General features: G+C 50.9%; 6 protein-coding genes across 6 annotated transcripts; 2 read left to right on the top strand and 4 right to left on the bottom strand.

The window, feature by feature from the left end:
* Window positions 1-358: 358 nt before the first annotated feature.
* PFICI_10137 (uncharacterized protein) lies at window positions 359-1,054 on the bottom strand (the record flags this gene model as incomplete). Its single annotated transcript, XM_007838718.1, has 1 exon — window positions 359-1,054. The coding sequence occupies one exon, from the start codon at window positions 1,052-1,054 to the stop codon at window positions 359-361; it is 696 nt and encodes a 231-aa protein (XP_007836909.1).
* Window positions 1,055-3,079: 2,025 nt separating this feature from the next.
* On the top strand, window positions 3,080-9,306 carry PFICI_10138 (uncharacterized protein; the record flags this gene model as incomplete). Its single annotated transcript, XM_007838719.1, has 6 exons — window positions 3,080-3,182; window positions 3,275-3,382; window positions 3,449-7,092; window positions 7,222-7,467; window positions 7,528-9,141; window positions 9,199-9,306. 6 exons carry the CDS (start codon window positions 3,080-3,082, stop codon window positions 9,304-9,306), a joined length of 5,823 nt encoding a protein of 1,940 aa, XP_007836910.1.
* A 580-nt stretch (window positions 9,307-9,886) lies between these two features.
* Window positions 9,887-11,684, bottom strand: PFICI_10139 (T-complex protein 1 subunit epsilon; the record flags this gene model as incomplete). The annotated part of the gene is made up of 3 exons (XM_007838720.1): window positions 9,887-10,345; window positions 10,405-11,521; window positions 11,608-11,684. 3 exons carry the CDS (start codon window positions 11,682-11,684, stop codon window positions 9,887-9,889), a joined length of 1,653 nt encoding a protein of 550 aa, XP_007836911.1.
* A 1,007-nt stretch (window positions 11,685-12,691) lies between these two features.
* On the bottom strand, window positions 12,692-13,688 carry PFICI_10140 (uncharacterized protein; the record flags this gene model as incomplete). The annotated part of the gene is made up of 3 exons (XM_007838721.1): window positions 12,692-12,776; window positions 12,840-13,249; window positions 13,356-13,688. 3 exons carry the CDS (start codon window positions 13,686-13,688, stop codon window positions 12,692-12,694), a joined length of 828 nt encoding a protein of 275 aa, XP_007836912.1.
* Window positions 13,689-14,304: 616 nt separating this feature from the next.
* Window positions 14,305-16,058, bottom strand: PFICI_10141 (uncharacterized protein; the record flags this gene model as incomplete). Its single annotated transcript, XM_007838722.1, has 2 exons — window positions 14,305-15,374; window positions 15,440-16,058. 2 exons carry the CDS (start codon window positions 16,056-16,058, stop codon window positions 14,305-14,307), a joined length of 1,689 nt encoding a protein of 562 aa, XP_007836913.1.
* A 2,932-nt stretch (window positions 16,059-18,990) lies between these two features.
* PFICI_10142 (uncharacterized protein) lies at window positions 18,991-19,512 on the top strand (the record flags this gene model as incomplete). Its single annotated transcript, XM_007838723.1, has 1 exon — window positions 18,991-19,512. The coding sequence occupies one exon, from the start codon at window positions 18,991-18,993 to the stop codon at window positions 19,510-19,512; it is 522 nt and encodes a 173-aa protein (XP_007836914.1).
* Window positions 19,513-20,601: the final 1,089 nt, after the last annotated feature.

Here is a 20,601-nt window from a genome sequence, read left to right on the forward strand (position 1 = left end):
ATACTTCCAAACACACTGGGTGTATATCACGACAGCCATTATGACACTGGTAGGTTTGTCCTTGCTTTCACGAACTACTCTCTTCCTCTTGGGTATGCCCACCTCTGGTGCTCTTCTCTCCCGTCCTAACGAAGCTGGCGATTTGCTGATTGTCGTCTCGATAATCGGCAAATCCCTTCGACGTAGGGCCCCTGGCGCCGCCTCCTGTACTTTCGCCATGCTTCGGCAGGCGTTCTCGACGCCGACTCCGAGCAGGCTACCCAAGCTGAGCGCGTCACCTTCACAACGGTGCTGTCGGTGCTGTCAGCGGGTGATATGGTTGTGGATGTCTGAGCCTATTCCGGCCACGGGCTCAATATCATCCGGCCAGGAATATCCCTAGGAACTCTTCCCTGTTCACGCCACCTTTGTCCTCAATATCGAATTGCTCAATCATGCTCTGCATTTCGTTCTCTGGTACGTCCTCGCCCAGTTCTTTGACAACTATTCTAAGGTCGTCGATGGTTATTATCCCCTTTCCACCTTTATCGAACATGGCAAAGGTCCTGAGCAATTCTTCTCGGGGGTCGCGTTGCGCCAAGTACTCTGCTGCGATCGCCTGAAATCCTTCTTTCGAAAGCCGCAAGTCAGCGACCACAGGTGTCTGCGACGGTGGAGGTTGATTTGGAATAGTGGGAAGCGGTGTCCAGTCCGCTCGTGGTCTCGCTCGTTCTTGGAATCTGGTGATCAGCTCCGGTCGCGACACCTGCCCGAGACCCAGCGACTGCAACGCATAGCGAAATTCGGAAAAGTCGAGCTGATCATCCTTGTTCATATCGAAGAGATGGAAACAGTCCTGTATTTCGCTGCGATGCTCGTCGGATATTTGATCCCAAGGTTCGGGCTCCTCAGGGTTCTGGATGGGCGGCGCAAAACGCCCGCCCGGTCGAATGGTAGTCGAACCTGGCCGGGCAGGGAGTGAGCGCGTTCCCATTTGCCTAGCATCACGATCTATTGGCCCCCTCGTATCGTTGTAGTTGTTTATCATGCTACTTGCACCCCCATAGGCTGCCATTTTCGTGAAAGCCTATACGGGCAGCACCAGCAAGTGCTGCGGTTATGTGTTATGTGTTCAGAATTCAACTCGATCTGGCGCCTCAGGTGATGAAGGACGAGAATATTGCGCCTTGTAGGAGCGAGGCGATCACTCCAAGAGTCGCTAACGCTTGGCCAGCAGCCGACGGCTATGCGATAATTCTGGCGTATTGAGGACGGCAAAGTGGTGAGCCGGTAATGCGACCGACCGACGCCCTTTGGTTCAATAGTCGAGTGTAACTACAAGTCACGATGGCAACTAGTTGCAACAGGCTCGCCTCGGAGCGACGGGGTTGAAATAATTATTTCGAGTCGGAAGTATCAGGGATGCATTCGAAAAAACTGATGGTGTTGGCGGAGGCCCTTTGCAAGTGTTTTGCGATGCAGGGCTGGTTGTCTTTGGGATAGATCCAATTGTTTGTCCAAAACAACAGACAGGAATTGACGAGAAGAATATGGTATCATGCAATAATCAACACAAGTGAACAGCTTTAGGGTCGCGAGCGGTGTTGTCTCGAGAGCATCGCGCGCACTACGCACCATTCGACAGCAGTGATAATTGGGTGGCCGGGGGGCCTATGGCGGCGCGTCCAGGATCGTGTGCGACCGCGAAGCTCGACCAGGTTAGCCTACAATAGGTGGGCGAGGGGCAGTCGCGACTTTTGCGCGTCGCCCCAATCTGTCTGGAACTTTTCCAATTTGGAGGCCCGTCTCCGTATGCGCCGCGACTTGTCACTGTACGGGCCCGCGCAAACGAGCTGACGGCCAAATCTGCCTTGCTTAAAAATCAAGACTGAAAATACAGTGCATGATTGGTAGAGCATCTCGGCACTCTTAACTCCCGCTACGAAATGACTCCGTCTTACATATCAGCTCATCCTGCCCACAAGCTGAGCACATCTATAAAAGGGAGCTTTTACTGCTTGCTACTACGCTGGATTTTTGATTTCATCTTATCCATCAGTAATTGCAAGAGAGGGCGTGGGACTACTGGCAATCACTGAGCAAGCAATAGAACACTGCGTATTTCTTCAAGTATCACACACTGGCTTCATCATCAGTCTGGCATGAAATACGGTTCTCCACGAAAAGTGACGTTTTGATGCAATTGCAACCGTGAAGAACATCAAGAACCCGACTCGTTCATCTGTTGTATGACTTTTGTTATTACTGCATCAACGTTTTGGCCTGTCTCGTTTTTTTTGCTGCCCATTCCTCCCTTTAGAAACGCGTTTGCATGCTGTGACGGCTTGACCTTGTAGTGGCCCAAGCTTCTTCAAGCCGCCCAATTGCTTGACTGGCCGCTTCCTGTGCTGGAGCCACTAGCAGCTGCAGAAGCTTCCTACCTAGGCTTTGGCAAGCTCTTTTTTTTGCTCTCAAGACCGGGCCCCAGTTTCCTTAGCCAGTGCATTCATTCAACCCCCAGTCACCTTGGGAAATTCTGCGTGTCTGTCTGCCTCTTCTGCCCCAGCCGCCTTGTCTCAATTCGACCTCACTGCACAGGCATCATCAACACCAAGCCCAAGCAACTGCCATCGGGCCAGTTCCCTTCTTCCCTTTTTCGTCATTGTTGGACCTGCATTCTGGCATTGGTTCAGCAGCGTTTTCTTCACGAACCGCGTCGTGCTCGCCAGGCTGCTCCAGCTCTCTTTCGTCCTAGCCCAACCTGCTCGATTTGCGCGCCCCTGCAAAAAATCGCAATCGTCAGTCACTGAATTCCTCACCCGCGAACCCGACTTCTTTCGCAGAACACAACGCCAGCATATCTCCTGTGAAATTTCGTGTGCGCTCAATTGGTGAAAAGCTCTGCGGTCTTTGAACACGGCAAAGACTCAGCAGCAAGCACTTCCGAGTATCGTTCGCGCCTCTTTGTATTTTACTCGGCTATCCCATGTCTTCGAAAACCTAATTCGAGCTCTCCATATCCCGTCTCACACGCGTCTGACGCGCCCTTCCTCACCACATCTCCAATCCTTTCATCGGACGAGCTTTGGAAAACTTCAAAATGTCGTTTGGAGGAGGATTTGGGGGCTTCGGCTCCAATACCAACACCAGCACAGGCTTTGGAGGATTTGGTAGCAACAACACAACCAATGCGGCACCTACAGGTGAGCTTTCTTAACCTATTCACATATACACTCGAGAGGACACATCCTAGAGTCACCTACGCAGCACTTTTACTAACCATTGCCATGTGTAGGTGGATTTGGCTCAACCAACAACACCTTTGGCGCCGCCAGCAACAACACCAGCGGCGGCCTTTTTGGAGGTGGTAGCAACACAACAGGAGGCTTCGGCTCTACTTCAGGTATGTTCTACTTTCCATGATAACTTCAAAATGCCAAGCAACTAGAGTCTAATGTGGCCATGACAGGTGGTTTTGGCTCGAATACCACAGGTGGCTTCGGATCGACTGCAAACAAGCCTGCTTTTGGTAGTACAACCTCTACTGGCGGTGGTTTGTTCGGTTCAAGTAACACTGGCACAGGCACAACGGGCACCGGCTTCGGCGGCTTCGGCAGCACGAACAACACGTCGACGACAAACACCTTTGGCAGCGGCAGTACCGGTGGCGGCCTATTTGGCGGTACCCAAAACAAGCCTGCCTTCGGCGCGTCCACGACGGGAACTACTGGCGGTGGTCTTTTCGGCGGCGGCGGCACGACTACATCGTTTGGCTCAGGTAATGCATTCAACGCACCTGCAAGCACAGCCCTGGGAGCCCCGGTTGGTGATGCTCCTGGAACCGCAACCACCGCGTTCTCGCCCACACTGGAAAAAGAGTCTGCCGCTAGTCTCGCCCAGAACTCGTTTCAGAGCATTCTCTTCCAGGAGCCCTACAAGAAGTGGTCCGCCGAGGAGCTGCGTCTAGCCGATTACGCACAGAACCGTCGTTTTGGCAGTGGTTCTGGCCCTAGCTTTGGTGGTGGTTTCGGAGGCTTTGGCTCCAACACAAACACAGCTACCACGACGACCAACACCTTCGGCTCTGGATCTAACACAGGTGGAGGCCTGTTTGGCTCCAACACGGGCTCAACCGGATTTGGAGCAAACACGAACACGGCCAGTACCGGCGGCTTCGGCGCGAACACATCAGGAGGACTTTTTGGTGCCAAGCCAGCAGCAGCAACTGGTGGAGGACTCTTTGGTAGTACTGGAGCATCAGCCACACCTGCGTCTGGCGGCCTTTTTGGGTCGTCTGGAACAACTGGCTTCGGGACCAACACAAACACCGCGCCTGCCAACAATGCTTTTGGCACAAACACGAGCACTACTGGAGGTGGGCTGTTCGGCAACGCAAATCAGCAACAGAACAAGCCAGCTGGTTTCAGTTTCGGAAATAACGCAGCCCCCGCTACTGGTGGAGGTGCTTTCGGAAATACCCAACAACAGAGCACTGGTTTTGGGGCGACCAATACTGGTGGCGGAGGTCTCTTTGGCAACAACCAGCAGAGTACTGCGAATGCGGGTGGTGGCTTGTTTGGTAACAACACCAACACACAGCAACCAAGCGCTGGGGGATTCGGTGCCAGTGGTGGTTTTGGCACTCAGAATACTCAGTCGACAGGCGGTGGCTTGTTTGGTGGCCAAACCCAGCAGAAGCCCGCAGGTGGCTTGTTCGGCAATACCCCTACAAACACTGGTGGTGGCCTTTTTGGAAACACTGGCAATACTGGAAGCACTGGCTTTGGCACGAACAACCAGCAAAGCGGCGGAATGTTTGGCAATAAGCCTGCCGGCACCGCCACTGGCGGGATCTTTGGCAACAGCACGAACGCCCAGAACACCAACGCCGGTGGCGGTCTGTTTGGTGGGATAGGAAACAATGCACAGCAGCAGCCCCAGCCCAGTGGTGGACTCTTTGGTGGCTTGAACAATTCGACACAGAATAAGCCGGCTGGAGGCTTGTTTGGTGCACCCAACCAGTCTGCTGGGGGCGGTCTATTTGGTGGCCAAAACAATGCGCAGCAGGGAGGTGGTCTATTTGGAAACTCAACCAACCAACAGCAGCAAAACAGCCTTGGTAACTCCCTCTTTGGCAATAGTATGAACAATCAGCAAACGCCACAAACACTTACCGCGAGTGTCAATGACCCATCGGCCTACGGTACGGGATCTCTTTTTGGAAACCTGGCTGCTCCAACCAACGACCCTGGCCCTCTTGCAACGCCACTATCAGCCAAGAAGCAGACGAAGCGTCCTTCAATCCTGCCAATGTACAAGCTCAATCCGGCCTCGGCTTCGCGTCTGACTACTCCTCAGAAGCGAGGATTCGGCTTCTCTTACAGCACCTACGGCACGCCAAACAGCCCGTCCAGTGCAGCTAGCACCCCTGGATCCATGTCTCAAAGCCTTCTTGGCGGAGGCAGTCTAGGCCGTAGCTTCAGCAAGAGCATCTCGTCGAGTAATCTGCGACGCAGCTACAACGTCGAAGATAGTCTGTTGGCCCCAGGTGCATTTTCTGCAAGCGTCGGGCCAAGATACGGTGGAGGCAACAATGTCAAGAAGCTCGTCATCAACCGTGAGCTGAGGAGTGATCTTTTCTCAACTCCTACCAGAACCCCAGAAAACGCAACCAGTGGTTCACGCAAACTCAACAAGCGCGTGAGCTTTGAAGAGTCGCACGAGACTCCGAAGGCCATTGAGGCCGCTGCGAGCAACGGCAGCCCGACTGCCGAGGAACTGGGCTACATTCGCCCTCAGACTAACGGAACCAATGGTACAAAAACCCCTGAAGTTGAGCCTGCTAAGAGCCGGGATCTTGCGATTGTTCACGAAGAAGAGGTGACAAGCCCAAGTACAACAGCGGCATCTGCTGGCGGTTTCGAGAAGGAGCTTGGCGACTACTGGATGGAGCCTAGTAAGGAGGAGATTCTAGCCATGAATCGTGTCCAGCGTCAAAAGGTGTCAAACTTTAGAGTTGGTCGCACAGGTTCTGGCTGGGTTATGTTCAAGGTGCCAGTTGACTTGACTCAGATCGATATCGACAACCTCTATGACAACATTGTCGTTCTCGATATTCGATCTTGCACAGTGTACCCCAATGCCGCAAAGAAGCCTCAAGTCGGCAAGGGCCTCAACGTTCCCTCGATTATCAATCTGGAGAACTCGTGGCCCCGCGCAACCAAGTCGCGTAGCAAAGCACCTACCTCTATGAAGAAGCACATTGAACGTCTCAAGCGTATAGAGAACACTCATTTCGAGAACTACAATGAGGAGACTGGCGAATGGACATTCTCCGTTGATCACTTCACAAGATATGGCTTAGACTACGATGAGGATGAGGACACCGAAGCCGACCGCTCTACGGAGGCTCCAGCGTATCCAAGGCATGAGTCCGCGTCCCCGTCACCTTCAGCAAACCCTGACTTTGACCAGGACGAACTTTACGACATCCGACCCGACAACCGCCCATTGCCCGGTGCCTTTGACGCCACCGAACGACACAGGAGCAAGCGAGGCGTAGATGAGATGGCTGAAATCAGTGCATCGCGGCCGTCTTTTTTAGGTAGTCGCTCCGTGGGTTCTACTTCCAGAGCTCTCGTTCCTGTGGCACAGGAGGGTCTGGATGAAGAATATGCAATGTCTGAGGATCAAGATGCGAGTTCTGATCTTGGACAACATCACGCTGCGGAGCAAGATGACGACTCGTTCGCTGCCAGCCAGATGGAGTTTGTTCCTGAAACTCCGGCCGGAATCATGAGAGCACGCATGCGTGCCATTAAAGGATCTGCCACCCCTGCCAAAATCACAGTGACGGCCGGGGATGACTGGATGGATATGCTTCAAAAAACTGTCAGCCCACAAAAAAGAGATCGTGCTCGACTCAGGGAGAATCAAGAAGCCGAGCTTTACCGTGTCCAGGACAACGTACAGCGACAGCCTTCTCCAAAGAAGCGGGCTGTATCTGATGGTCGTGGCTTTGCCACCAGCATTGACCTGATGAAGTCTATTTTCGAGCAGGCCAAGACACCCGTCGAGAAACCTGTTCCTGCCGTGCACGCTGGAACTGTCAAGGTCGGTTGTCATTAACCCCATTTCATAATCGTTTTCCAATCAATGGGCGACTCTTTCTGAAAATGTGTATATGGGTATGAATTAGTTAATTAAGTAACTGTGCTAAAAAATCATGTTTTCCTCTTTTAGTGGCCTTATAAAAGAATGACGAAGACGCTTGATGAGAATGATCTTGACCAGAAAGATCAGATCTGGCACGACACCCTACGGCCAACATGGGGTCCGAATGGCACATTGGTCTTTGCAGCCAACCCCCAAGAGACTCCGTTCGGTCGATCTGGTCGCATTACCGAAAAGAATGGCTTGATGACAGTCACTAAAAACAACTTCAACTTTGAATCTCAAGACATTCGCATTGCCAGGTTCTCGAACGAGGTAAGTGTAGAGCTGTTTTGCATATGTTCATGACTACCTGTAAACTGACCATCAATCTAGATGTCTGCGAAGGCAATTCGTGCACATGCCGACCTCTCTCAGATATATCTGGATAATGGAGTTCCCACCGTTCAAGGGCCTCGAGTCAGTCTGAAGGACTTCTGTACTGACACTGGCGCCAAAAACACTGCTGCTGAGCACGAAAAGCTCGTATGGGAGCTTGCCAGTACCCTATTTGATAATATCAAAATCCCCTCCGAATACTCGGACCAGCCAGATGCAGGGGAGAGACTCCGGCGGGAAGCTCTGTCCCGTTTCTGGGAGACCATGGTCGAAGTTGAATCAAACAAGGCCATTTCCATGGCAGGCTCGAGTGAAGAGAAGGCCTTGGCGGCCTTGGCAGGCCATCGCATAGCCGATGCTTGTAAACATCTGCTCGACGGCAAGAACTTTCGCCTCGCCACACTAATTTCTCTCATTGGCACCGGGGATGAGATCAAGCGTGACATGCAGGAGCAGATCAAGGATTGGCAGTCAAGCAAGGCCCTCTCTGAGTTTTCAGAGCCAATTCGAGCACTATATGAAATGCTGAGCGGTAATGTGTGCATCTGCGAAGGCACAAAAGGGGGTGTCTCAGAGGACCGCGTCGAGTCATTCGTGATCTCTGAGAAGTTTGGCCTCAACTGGAAGCAAGCTTTTGGCCTCCGTCTTTGGTACGCATGTTCTTCGGAGGATGCCATTGCAGACGCTGTTGAAAAGTACAAGGAGGATTTTCAACAAGACAAGGAGCAACGGCCGTTGACCTGGTTCGTGGAAGCCGGCATTCGCAGCATCTGGAACGATCCGAGGGAAGGTGATCGCGAGGATCTACTATGGGGGCTCTTGGAACTCTATTCGAACCCAGATGCTGACCTGGAGTCTGTATTGCGACCTGAGAACTCCCAACTCTCGCCGCTGGACTATCGCCTCACCTGGCAGCTTGGCCAAGCTTTGACAGCAACCGGAAAGGTATCTTTTGGAAGTGATGCCACTGAGAAGACAGATGCTGCTACCGTATCGTTTGCCTCGCAATTAACCAACGAGGGCAGCTGGCTCGAGGCAGCTTTTGTCATTTTGCACCTTACGGATGCGGACACAAGGTCAAAGGCCCTACAGGAACATCTCTGTCGCCATGCTGGCTTGATTGGTGACGAGCAGTCTGAAAGCTTCAAGCGACTGACGGAGAAGCTCAAGATGCCTCCACGATGGATCTGGCATGCCAAGGCTTTGCATATGCGAAGTGTCAAGAAGGACGCTGCTGGCGAAGTCCAATGTCTCTTGCGCGCAGAATCCTTTGCCGAGGCTCATCAGGTCTTCATCAAGGAAGTGGCTCCATACGCCGTCATCGAGCGCGATTATGATGCTCTAGCTGATCTACTCCGTCAATTTGATGGTCGTCAGTCGCAGGTGCCGGACTGGAATTTGGGAGGCGAGGTCTACAAAGCCTTCCTCCAGCTGGTGGGTTTCCAGCGTCGTCACGAACAAGCTCCTCTGGCTCTGATCAGCGGACTGCTGGAGGGTCTGCCTGCGATGCATGGCAACACGCCTGAGGCAGGAATCATGGAGTATGCAGCCCTTACCGACATGGCCGAAGTTGTTGCCAAGGTGGTCAGCGATCTGGCTAAGAACGGAAAGGTATGTGAATTTGTCTATGTGTGTCAAGACTTGGATAGATGACTAATTATGGAACAGATGGACCATCAGCGAATACTTAAGTTGCCGCTCACTGAGGATGTCTTGCTTCGTCACAGCCGCGACCTAGCTTGGTCGCACTACCACGCGGTTGTAGCTGGCCAGTGATCAAAGTAGAAGTAGCTGGACACGATCATGTTAAACATAATCAAACAACGCATAAGGAAAAGAGAAAGTGGCAAATAGGCTCGTGGGTGTCTTTACTGTGCTGAAGCTTCATGGATTGAGCTAGGAACCAAGGGTTATTGTATGAAATAGGACTTTTTGCGGCCATGCGAGTGGTGATATGAGCATCCTGGCATTTGGAGTAAAATAGATAGCAACAACAGAACAGTTGTCATGATACCGCCCTACAGCATCTCGCTACGTGTTGATACGTGACAATGATCCCGCATATACTTGACCTTTTTTTCTTTCTCTTTTTCCTCTCCTCTTTTCCCCCTGATAAATAAATAAGCTCCATATTGTTGGTTACAGGTGTTTTATATGCAGTCACGTAACAGCGAGCAGAACATTTATGTAGTACTCCTGATTTAGCCAAGACCACAAGATTAGTATTCATCTTAGTCTTCTTCGTGACTTTGCATTAGTCTATTTGTTTCGTTCATGATACTAAGCCGTACCGGTTGGCCTTTTTGTCTTTATTTTTTGAGTGCCTCTGAACCAAGCCTTTGTTGGGATATCAAGTCTAATAGTCTTCCTCGCCAGATCCACTCACAATGACGTTGTTCACCTTCAGCACCATGCGGCAAAGTTGTGTTGCCAGCATGAGCTGTTGCTTCTTGCCAATCAGGGGATCAATGACGAATGCCTGCTTCATGTCGTTGCTTCCCTTGTTCATACAGTCCACTCCCAGCTTGCCGCGAGCCTCGCCAGCCTTGACTTGTTGCGACTTGACCTCGGCCAGTGTGGCAATGGGGTTCATGCCGCTGTTCTCTGCCAGTGCCATGGGCACAGCGTCGAGGGCCTCGGCGAAAGCGCGCATGGCGTACTGCTCGAGACCTGGTGTCTTGGTGGCGGCGTCCTCGACAGCGAGCGAGCAAGCAATTTCGGCGGCACCTCCACCGTAGACAACGCGGTTGTCCCTCACCAGGTTTCGTACCACGCAGAGGGCATCGTGCAGGGATCGCTTGGCTTCGTCAATGATCTGTTTCTTGGTTAGCGCCTGGTAATCGTGTAAGCAGCGGGATCCATTTGATCACCTACCATCTTGTTGCTACCCCGAATGAAGGCAGTCACAGCACGAGTGTTTGCGCACTCCTCAATGACCAACATCTTCTCCCGGGTTGTGCCAAAGGTCATCTCTCGTACAATACCGGCAGAGCCAAGCTTGTCACTCTTCAAGTCTTCGAATCTGGGCACTATTCTGCCGTTGGTGGCAATGGCGATGAGCTCAATCTCCGGACCACCGACCCATCTTACAGCGGGCAAATCGTTCTGTAGCAGCAGGTGGTTGGCCTCGTCATCAAAACCCCACTGGCAAATGGCCAAGTTGGCGCCGGCATCCTTGATCTGCTGGATCATCTCAACGAACTTGTCGTGCTCGTAGCTCTGCAGCTTTCTGTACTCCTCCACTGATGAAATCTCCAGCTTGTGCTTGGTCTTGGGCTTCGGGGGCTCGAATGCGCACGTCAGGATGGCGATCTTGGCATCTCTGACCTCGGAGGGCATCTGCGGGTGGGAAAAGTCCTTGTCGACAATGACACCCTTGACCAGGATCGAGTCCTCCAGGGCACCTCCCACCTTACCGTCGACCTTGATGAGCTCAAAGTCGACATCCTTGCGCTCCAGGTCGGCGACGGACAGGACAGCGTCGACGGCCATGTTGGCAAACTGGTCGTGTGCCTTGGAGACAATCTTGCTGCCCAAACTCGTGTGCGCCACCTTGAGGAGGTTCTCCGTGTTTGTAGGGCTGAATTCGATAACGTCTGCTATCCGGTCCAACTCTTGCACTGCAATGTCGCAAGCCTGGTCGTAACCATCTGCGATTCGGATGGGGTGGATGCCCTTGTCGATCAGCTCGGCGGCCTGCTCGAGCAGAGCACCAGCCAGCACGACGACACCAGTGGTTCCGTCACCAATTTCATCGTCTTGCGACTTGGAGAGCTCGACCAACAGCTTTGCCACGTGATTCGAGATCTCCATCTGCTGCAGGATGGTAGCGCCATCGTTGGTGACTGTGATATCGCCGTCGGGGGAGATGAGGATCTTGTCGAGACCGCGGGGGCCCAGGGAGGTCTTGACGAGGTTTGCGACCGTGCGGGCGGCGAGAATGTGTGACTTGACAGCTTCGTTGCCGTACTGACGCTTCTTTTTGCCTTGGCTGCAGAGAAAGGGGAAGAAGCTGGTTAGGGACCGGTCGCGGCAGAGCAGCACTGATGGGAATCGCGCATAGAAAAATAAACTTACTCTCTGACGACGATGAACGGTCTACCCTGCTCATCCTTCGTCACCACAGCTGAGTCCCAGTTAGTCGCAAGGCCCATCGGCGTAGCTTGTATATAGTCCACCACATACCGTTGGACATATCAAGATCTAAGCTTCAATGTTAGCAGGGATTCGGGGGATTTGTTTGTAGCTATTGGAAGGGGGGAAATACATACTCAAAGCCATCTTGAAGAAGGGTTCTTTCGCTCGAAAGGAGCTTCGCTGCGAGAGAGAGGAAAAGAAATTGGAGGGGAGGATGAGGAAGCTCTCTACAAGTGTGAACAGGAGCCTGAACCACAAAGAATTGTTGGTGTTCCAATAGATTAGTTAAGCTATTAGACTTGCCCCTCCGCGCTGCCTGTGCTTTGCTGCCAAACCACGTCGACTCCCAAATTCTCGAATTTCTGCGGGCCTGGGGCCCCTGTTGAACCCCCCCGAGAAACGAGGATTTTAGGCGGCGTCGGAAAAACCATTTGCCCCACTATGAATTTCCAGGCTCCCCCCGAAGTCAATGAGTCCTTGTATATCTAGTACGTAGTAGGTCCCTAAGCATCGCGATTCGCAATTGGTAAACAGTCTATACAACAAATCCACGTGAAACAATGCTGCCAATACTTGAGCAACGTTTGAGAACATCATAGATCTGCCTTAATTACAAGGCTCAGAGTCCAACATTGGAGCCGTCGGCACCTCTGCATAATCGTGTCTCGCTCCGTAATATACGATATGTGATGAAATATAGCAGACGCGTCGTTCAGAGTATTCGCCAGCGCCTGTTCATCGGTGATCTCAAGTACCGAGGTGACGATGAGCATTTGTACAAGTCATCACATATTACTTACATGGTCACTACATGACAACACGATTATTTATGCTGCGGAATTTAGAGTGTTGGCGAGAGCTAACATGTTGGACCGCTATTTTTGAAGCTCGTGTCTCAGGAATATATCTTTCAAGGTTGATGATTTCATATTCTTTCGGCCCTCCGGTCTAGCTATCGACAAGTTGACGATACCTCTCTATATGTCATCAATATCTTGTAACCCCACGCAGACATTTATTGCTCCTAGTTTTCTTTTGATCCTCGATGCAGCTCACGGGCCATGGCTGCAGGCTTGTTGTAATCGAGTGCCACGGGACTTGGGCCGCGTCTACTCCAGTCAGCATGGATACCTCTTGGAGGGAGGGGGAAAACCTTGGGAGTAACCACTTACACGGCCTTCTTACCCCAGCTAAACGCATCCTTTACGCAAGGGGTAGTGATGATCTCGTCATGATTCCACGTCTTGTTAAACACTAGCGGCTCCAGCTGCGCGCACCGGGACTCAAGCTTAACAGGGACACAGCCGTGCGGGATGTTTTCTGTCTCGTTGAGCACCGAGTAGGCAAAGCGAATGGCCAAGACCTCGCGGTGCTGGAACTCGCGGCGGCATACGAGATAGGTTCCGGGGGCGGGACCCCAGACTTCCGGAGGGTGCGTCGGCGCCGGGGCGCCCAGTGCAAGGTCACCGTCCCGGTTCACAAATACGTTGTGCTCCTCGGGATAGTCGGGGTCGAACTCTGTCAGGCCTTGCGCTTTGAAGGACAGGCGGAAAAACTTCTCATGGTCTGTGTAGGCTTTCCACTGTGAATTTTTGTTCCATGGTCAGCCAGGATCATCACTTGTTTCTTCTAGCGACTGGCATACACCACTTGATGCAATAAATCATACAAATCTTGGCAAGACTTACAGTACTACTAAACTCGCTATGGTATACCTGCTCATAGTACACAGCACTTGGCCATAGCTGCGCGACGGCAATATTGGTAAACAGCGTTCCCGCGGACTGATACCCGAACCACCAGGTCGAGAGCTGCGAGCTTGAGTCCGGCAAGCCAGGGAGGATACGATCATAGTCGCGGTCGGTGAAATCAGGAAATTCGCCGTTCTTGGCGATCCGGATGCGGTACGCCTGTTCGTAGACGAACTCTGGGTCGCTACGAATTCCGAGCCCGGAAGGAACCACGGCACCGGCAGCCAGCCCGGATATGCCGGCGACGGCAATGAGATGTTGAAGACGCATTATGTCTAATTTGAATTTGCAACGAATGTGAGACTCGTCTCTTGTGGTTCTCGCAGAACAGAACAAAAGCAGATGGTGAATTCGCTTACAATCATCATGGACAAAAAAGGCGCCGAGCCTTTAGTATATGGTGAATTGCTGATGAACTGCGCTGACCGATCACATATACCCTTTGCGAAAGCGACATCTCGCTACCATTATACAGAATGCCTTGGAGGATTCAACTAAAATTAATTGACTTGGCATGCATATTCGTATCTGCATAAGCTCGGTAAAAATCCTCTATTGGACCATGGATGTTCGGATCCTTCCCGACTAACCGCTAAAGAAACATTGATAATGGGACTTTATGACCTTGTTGCTGATGGGACGTCTGATCTAGCCTGGGCTTTGGTTGGTCAGCACTTGAGTTCCTTGCAGCTGCCAATGTGCATCAAATATTTCCAGTCACTAGGCTACATTCAAGCTTAAATCAGCCTCGCCCTGTTCATTAGGGGGATGTATATTGCAACATCCTTGCTCTCAGACAGGTAGGCTACTGCAAGAAAACTCTCCTGGCCTTTTCATATGGAATGAATCATGTCGATCTAAATACAATAACGCGTGATGTACAGGCTCAATAACTGCTGACTGCTCCTTTTGTTCTTTTTGTCAATTTTTCCAGTTCTTTTACGCTTTGGACTTTTGATTGCAGGACAGCCGCTGGACCGCCGTTGAAAGTGACATCATGATACAAAAAGGCCGTGACTGATGACTTCCACAGCGGTCTCCTGTCAAAGCTGCGGACGATGGTGCTCAGCAGCAGCACCAGTGCCGCTGCTAGGACTACAAAGGGGAGAGACATCCATTGCCAGTTGATCCGCACATAGGTCTCCGTCTGGACAGTCAGTCCCTCCGCCGTCAAGTTGAAGCCGGAGCGCAGCTGATCCGTCATGCTCGTGGCCAGGCCGTCAAACAGCTTTGACAAATCTGCCTTGCGCAGCACGGCGCTCATGCCCGTGTCATCGTCGGGGTAACTTTCCCCGGAATAAGTGGTACCGCTGAACCTGTCGGACGTGAACAGGTTGTTGATGGCCTTGAGATCTCTTCCTTGTACCGTCAGCGATGGCAGACCAGACTTGTTGAAGGTGAGCTCCGTGCCGAGGATTGTGCCCGAAGTCAGCGGAATGGCTATCGGAACACCGATAAAGTCGTTACCGGATGTAGAGATGTCCGAGTAGTTGTACGCTGCGACTCTAATGCTGCACTCGTACACATTCCAACCGTCGGGATAGATGCCAACGTCGGCGCTGTTGACATTGTCAATCGTTGCGTTGACGAGGGCAACTCGAACGAATTCAGAAGAGATGGATGTTGGCTCTGTATAAGGCATGCCCTTTTCAACCGCTTTCAAAAGATCCAGCGCTTCGACTTGAGCTAGGGTCAGGAAGCTTGTCTGTGAGTAGCCCACATGGATAGAGATGTTGCCCGGTGTCGTCATGTTGTACCATATTGGCCCATTCTCGTCGATCTCAACTCTGGTCGCCTGTGTCTCGGCGGTCACGTCGGCACAGTCGGCTGCGAAACCGAGTGATATGTAACTATCTGGCCAGACACACTGCGAGGGACAATTGAAGACGGGCTGTGTACTGACATTGTACAATGCCTTGTAGATGGCCCCTTGCATACTGGTATCGATCGTAGATGCTGCGCCCACCGCTTGTCAGTTTCCATTGTGAGGGAAGACAGGGGCTAGCAAGATCAATACATACTCTCCACCGTAAGACCACCATTGGTGGCTTGGGTAAGTACACCGCTATCGTACATGTGAGTGTAGCCGAATGATGCTTTCCCATCATTGACCTCTACAGGTCTCGTCCCACTCACATCGACCACCAACTGGCCAAAGGTATCAACTCCCAATGCGAGGAGTGTTGCGAGGGCTCCTATGGCAACAGCGAAACCAATTTTGAACCCAGTTAGGTATAAGAGACCGAGTGCTCCCATGGGCCCTCTACTGGCCTCTTCGAAAAGGTCCAGGTCTCTCAACTTCTTTGGAGACTTTGCAAGATGAAACCATTTTGACTGGGCCAGACAAGCTCCAACCGAAAACATGGCGGCGGCTTTCGAGGCAGTAATGAAGAGAGCAACTGTGGCGTTGATGCTCATGATAAATGTCCATTTTGACAGTGGCTGATCCTTCATCATGACCAAAATGACCACGACAGCAGCCAGACATCCAAAGCAGGCCAACAGTGATAAAATCTCCCATATCCATCCCAGAATCGGGCGACGGTTTGGCTCAAAGCTCTGCTGAGGCTCAAAGCTGCCATGTTCTTGTACTGGAACATAACGAGTATGGACCATCGGTACTGATGATTGTTTCATCATCATTGCAAATAAATCATCCAAGAAATGATGGTATTGAAGCAAGAAGAAAGTCAAAATTCCTTCAGGAGTTACTTGAAAAGGTTGTGGCTATTCAGCCGATTTTGCATCCTTCTTCTCGTGGTTCAGCTGCAGACCTATAATTAGAAATTGGGGGCCACTCCTGCGCTTGGCGGACAAGAACCCCTCCGGCACGGATTGAGCGTTCTGATATGATGATGATGATGCCGACAAATCACTCCTCAAACACGCAACAGGTGTAGAGGCCCGAAACCTCAGCTTTATGGTCATTTGCGCACAATTTAAAATTGAAACCATCAAACTCTTTATTCAGCTTTGTTTAGGCAACCAGCTTCCAAAAATCAGATAGCTGATGAAGTTTTGCTTCAAGTCGAACTCAGTCATAGTAGTAAACACTGAATAGTACCTAGCTAAGCGCTCAAGGCGATAGAGAAGCCCAGAAAAGTGGGTTGAAATACAGGGACAAATTTCAATTGGCCAGACCTGTAAGTGCTAGGGAGTTAGCCCCTGGGTTAGCTTGCTGGTCCCAGCATAGTAGAAAAAGAAGAAGAGGGCTGGCCACCCAAGCCACTTCAATAAACATGCGATCATAATTGATAGTCGATACGTCAAATCTGATGAGTTTAACAAGTCCCCGGTGTTGGATTTAACCACAAAGGGCCAACAGCAGTCCGAGTCGGCAGGACAGTCTACCGATTCTGTAATGCAGCTTGCTTTACTTTAGTGCATTGATATAATAATTTCCTTCTTCGATTTTGCGATACTCTGCAGCTGATTGTTGAAGAATAGGCAGTATAACATGGGGAGACAAAGTGAATGTCATCATGTCTGTACAGAGTTCTTGAAAATTATTCCAAATCCAACCATAAAAGTTTGAGCGCTAGAAAACGTGACATCTAAAATCCCAAAGTAACATGTAGTAAATGTTAAAATATGTCAAGATAACAATTTCTGCTGTTTGCTTCCGTCCTGGCAATGTCGTTTATTCATTTCAGGCACCAAGGCAATGTTGGCTGAAATCAGCATAACAATCAACCACATCAACCGTCATTACTTCGGGCGGACAGGTGAAAGTGGTAGCCGTGACGCAAGGTGGGTAACAGCTAGAGTTTTCGCTTGTCAGTGGTATTCCTTTTCTTGCTTCTACAACCCAAACACTGCCCGGCGAAGATGAACAACATACTTGGACACGAATGTCATGACATCTTTGCAGATCTTGTATTGATAGTAACAATTCGAGCTGGTGGTGGAGCAATCACAAGCTGCCGCCAAGTCGCTCGTGGAAGAAGGTGCTTCGGTAACGGTTGGTGTCGTGGTGCTGTTGAGCAGAGCGACTTGACCTGTCCCTGTCGACGTGTTGTTGCTCACTTTTGCAGCTACAAGCCCGATCCAACAAGCAAGAGCAAGTTTGAGATGAATCATTATCATCGTGAGTGAATATGTTGAGGCGTACAAGTTTTCGGGTTGGTGAGTTAGGAAATCTGATCGACTCCTCGTGCACCGAGCATTTGGCGTTGATCCCAAGACACGTCCGCGATGGCAAATCAAGATGCAGATTACCAGGCTTTTGACAATAATTGGATGTTTCAGCCGTGTCTCCGAGGAGACAAAGGTCACGACTCGCAAATGGTGTCACGGGCAATTTAAGTGTATTCAGACAATCATCTTAAATTACATGGAAGAGAGTAAAAGAGGTCTCCAAAGATATTCCTCGGTAATTCCCAAGGGGTTCGATAAGTGGTACGGAGAATAAAAATCTACTTCTTGTGTTTGCAATCTAGTGGCACCTCATGCATGTTGGTTCCCGGACATTATGAACACCCCATCCCTTGCAGAGACAGTTTAGCTGGTAGCAAGGGCAGAAAACGACGGTACCATGGCCGGATGATGGCTGTAGTCATGGCATCGGATTCGGGGGGAAGTTGCTGCATTTTCTATTGCTAGAGTTTGTGGTCTTGCGCCGATCACGAGTTTGTGGGTATTGATTAGGTTTCTCGCAACATATGCAAGCACTGTTTATTGAATTTTACTTTGCCTACATTTGGAAATTTCTGCCCATCCCAAGCCGGTTTTCTTCATTCAGCTAAGCCTAACACGGCATGTTTGTCTCACAATATGATCTTGGAGAATCAATTTTAGGTGTAGCAACATTGCAATTGCGATGGACACCATGTAATGTTGTTGTTGTTGCTCGCATGCGCCACAGCCACCAAGACTATGTAGCAATCAACTGCCATGAATGTAAAGGAGTTCCAACGGTCCCCAACCCAGCTTAATGACTGCTCCCATAATGTATGTTGATACACCAAGATATCTCACAAGATGCATCTACGAAAGAGTATTCCTTTGAAGACTCGCACCACGTCATCAGTCAGAGCCAGCGTATACAAATCGTTACCGTACCTGAAGATGCAGTAGCCTGTAGTCCATTGCGGACAAGGTGAGCGAAGCCCGAGCCGCAGGGTAGATGAGCAAATATCGGCCAGGGGCATCTCCTGGAGAAAGGCTTTAAAGCCAACGAATTTCTCTTACGCCTGGTCTTTCTCAAATGCAAGGACTTGAGGCTAGGCAAGAGGGGCATCCGATAGCACCTAGACTTCGGTTCATGAATATCACAACTCACGACTTGTTTTGCGCACAGCCAAGTCAGCCCAAGCACATTGTCCTACCTTCCCTACAGAATGGCGTCACAAGACCAGCCAACGGTGCATAGCCGCTCACCCCACTTTCAGAAGGCTGTGAGAAAACTCTCTCATGAATGGGGGTTTCGTGCTCGTGGTTAGTGCCAAGACGCTGCTCGGCGCGCATTGGGCCGACGCGCTGGAGGCACTCGGTACGCGCATACTGTGCAGTCAGGACTCACAAGCCGAGTTTCAGCCAAGCACCCTCGCAATTCCCGCAGTACATCTTGAGAATGTCGGCTATGATACGACCCGCGAGGCTTTTGTCCAATGGATCCGTGATCACGATGACATGGCAGGTGGGCGACGATGGGCGTGCGTGGGGATCGGATGTGCGACGAGATGTATTCATTGTCGTTGACGAACAAGCGCTCGAGTCCCTGCTCACCGATGACCCAGATACGGCATGGGCCACTGTCTTTGACGCGCAGTACTCGAGCCACGATGGAAGACCCGAGTACCCCGGCTGGATGCGCTGTCGGGCCTGGGCGTTGGTGGAGTTATGGAAAGACTTGGACGCTGTAGACGAGGGCATGTCAGAATTGTGCCCTCCAAGGCATCATTCCGGTCAGATACTGTTGTATGGCGGAGGGCCGGGTGATACACTTCTCGAGATTGAGAGTCCTCTCCGGGACGGTATGATGCATTACCCACGCGGTACATGCAGAGGGGTGATGGAAGGCACGCAAAGGGGCGCAATAGGTGCGACAATGCCAGGCTCTAACGGGGAGCACCCGGAGACCGTCTCCCGGTAATTCAATTTGGTATTGTATATATCATCCGTACGAGAATCGTATTCGCTCGTATTCGCTCCGCAAGCGCATGTAGGATAATCAACTTGACAATGAAACAAGAATAAGCAGCTGGGCGGTGGTTTCAATGACTAAGAATGTGATCATGTTGCAACTTCTACTACCCTTGAAGAATGTGTAGAGAATATAGTCTCAGCTTTGGAAGTGCTTATCGGAAATCTTTGAGGACATTACTCAGGTATGCTTAACTTATCCTTCAATTACGTTTAGATTGAATACCTTTTTTTTTTTCATGCCGTTATTTATACAAGAAAGCTCTAAGCATGCTTCAAACTTGGGATATCGTGCGAAGGGTCTGGAAAAAAAGTTTTGTGTACTAGAGTGAAGAAGCAGTAATCATAGAGTCACAAGCCGCGCGGTCCAAAGAAAGGACACGTTATCATGAGAGTTTATACTATACATCTGCGATTATCGATTCGCACTTGCAGGTTATCTCGTACCGTCCACGGCGTCGACGTCGGTATAGGCGCCCATAAATGCTACTCGTTCTTCATTGCAACGATCAAGTTCAGCAAGACTACCTAGCCAAGAGCCCAAGATTTACACAGTCGATGATGCGAATCTCCAACTGGCGGCGCTCTTTAGCCGGTACTCAATGCACCTTTCCCCATCTTCCCCATGTCTCGCTCAAGCAACATGCTGGATAATTTTCCGTATGCAGTCATTATTGGCCCGCATGGGCAATGTGCGGCAACTCCACCGAATGGTCGACCAGATTGATCACACACAACTACCGAATTCAATCGAAATCATACCTACATAACCGGGTAAGCTGAAGACGCTGGGAAACGGATCTCATAGTGGATCAATGAACATTGCAGAACGCCTAGTTAGTCCCCCGATGCGGTAATGAATCGTTGCACATGTTTTTTCCAAGCAGACTCCATACAATCCGCGTTACTCCACCAATGGCTGAAAAGAGCAATGTAGCATAGAAATTGACGCGGAGATTTGGCCTCCTCGTTTACCTCTATAGAGCAACGAGCATTGACTGTGATTGGTGCGCGTGCCATGTTCTCTCTTTTTGACTTG

The sequence above is a fragment of the Pestalotiopsis fici genome, assembly GCF_000516985.1.
Source record: "Pestalotiopsis fici W106-1 unplaced genomic scaffold PFICI_Scf_7, whole genome shotgun sequence".
NCBI lineage: Eukaryota > Fungi > Ascomycota > Sordariomycetes > Amphisphaeriales > Sporocadaceae > Pestalotiopsis > Pestalotiopsis fici.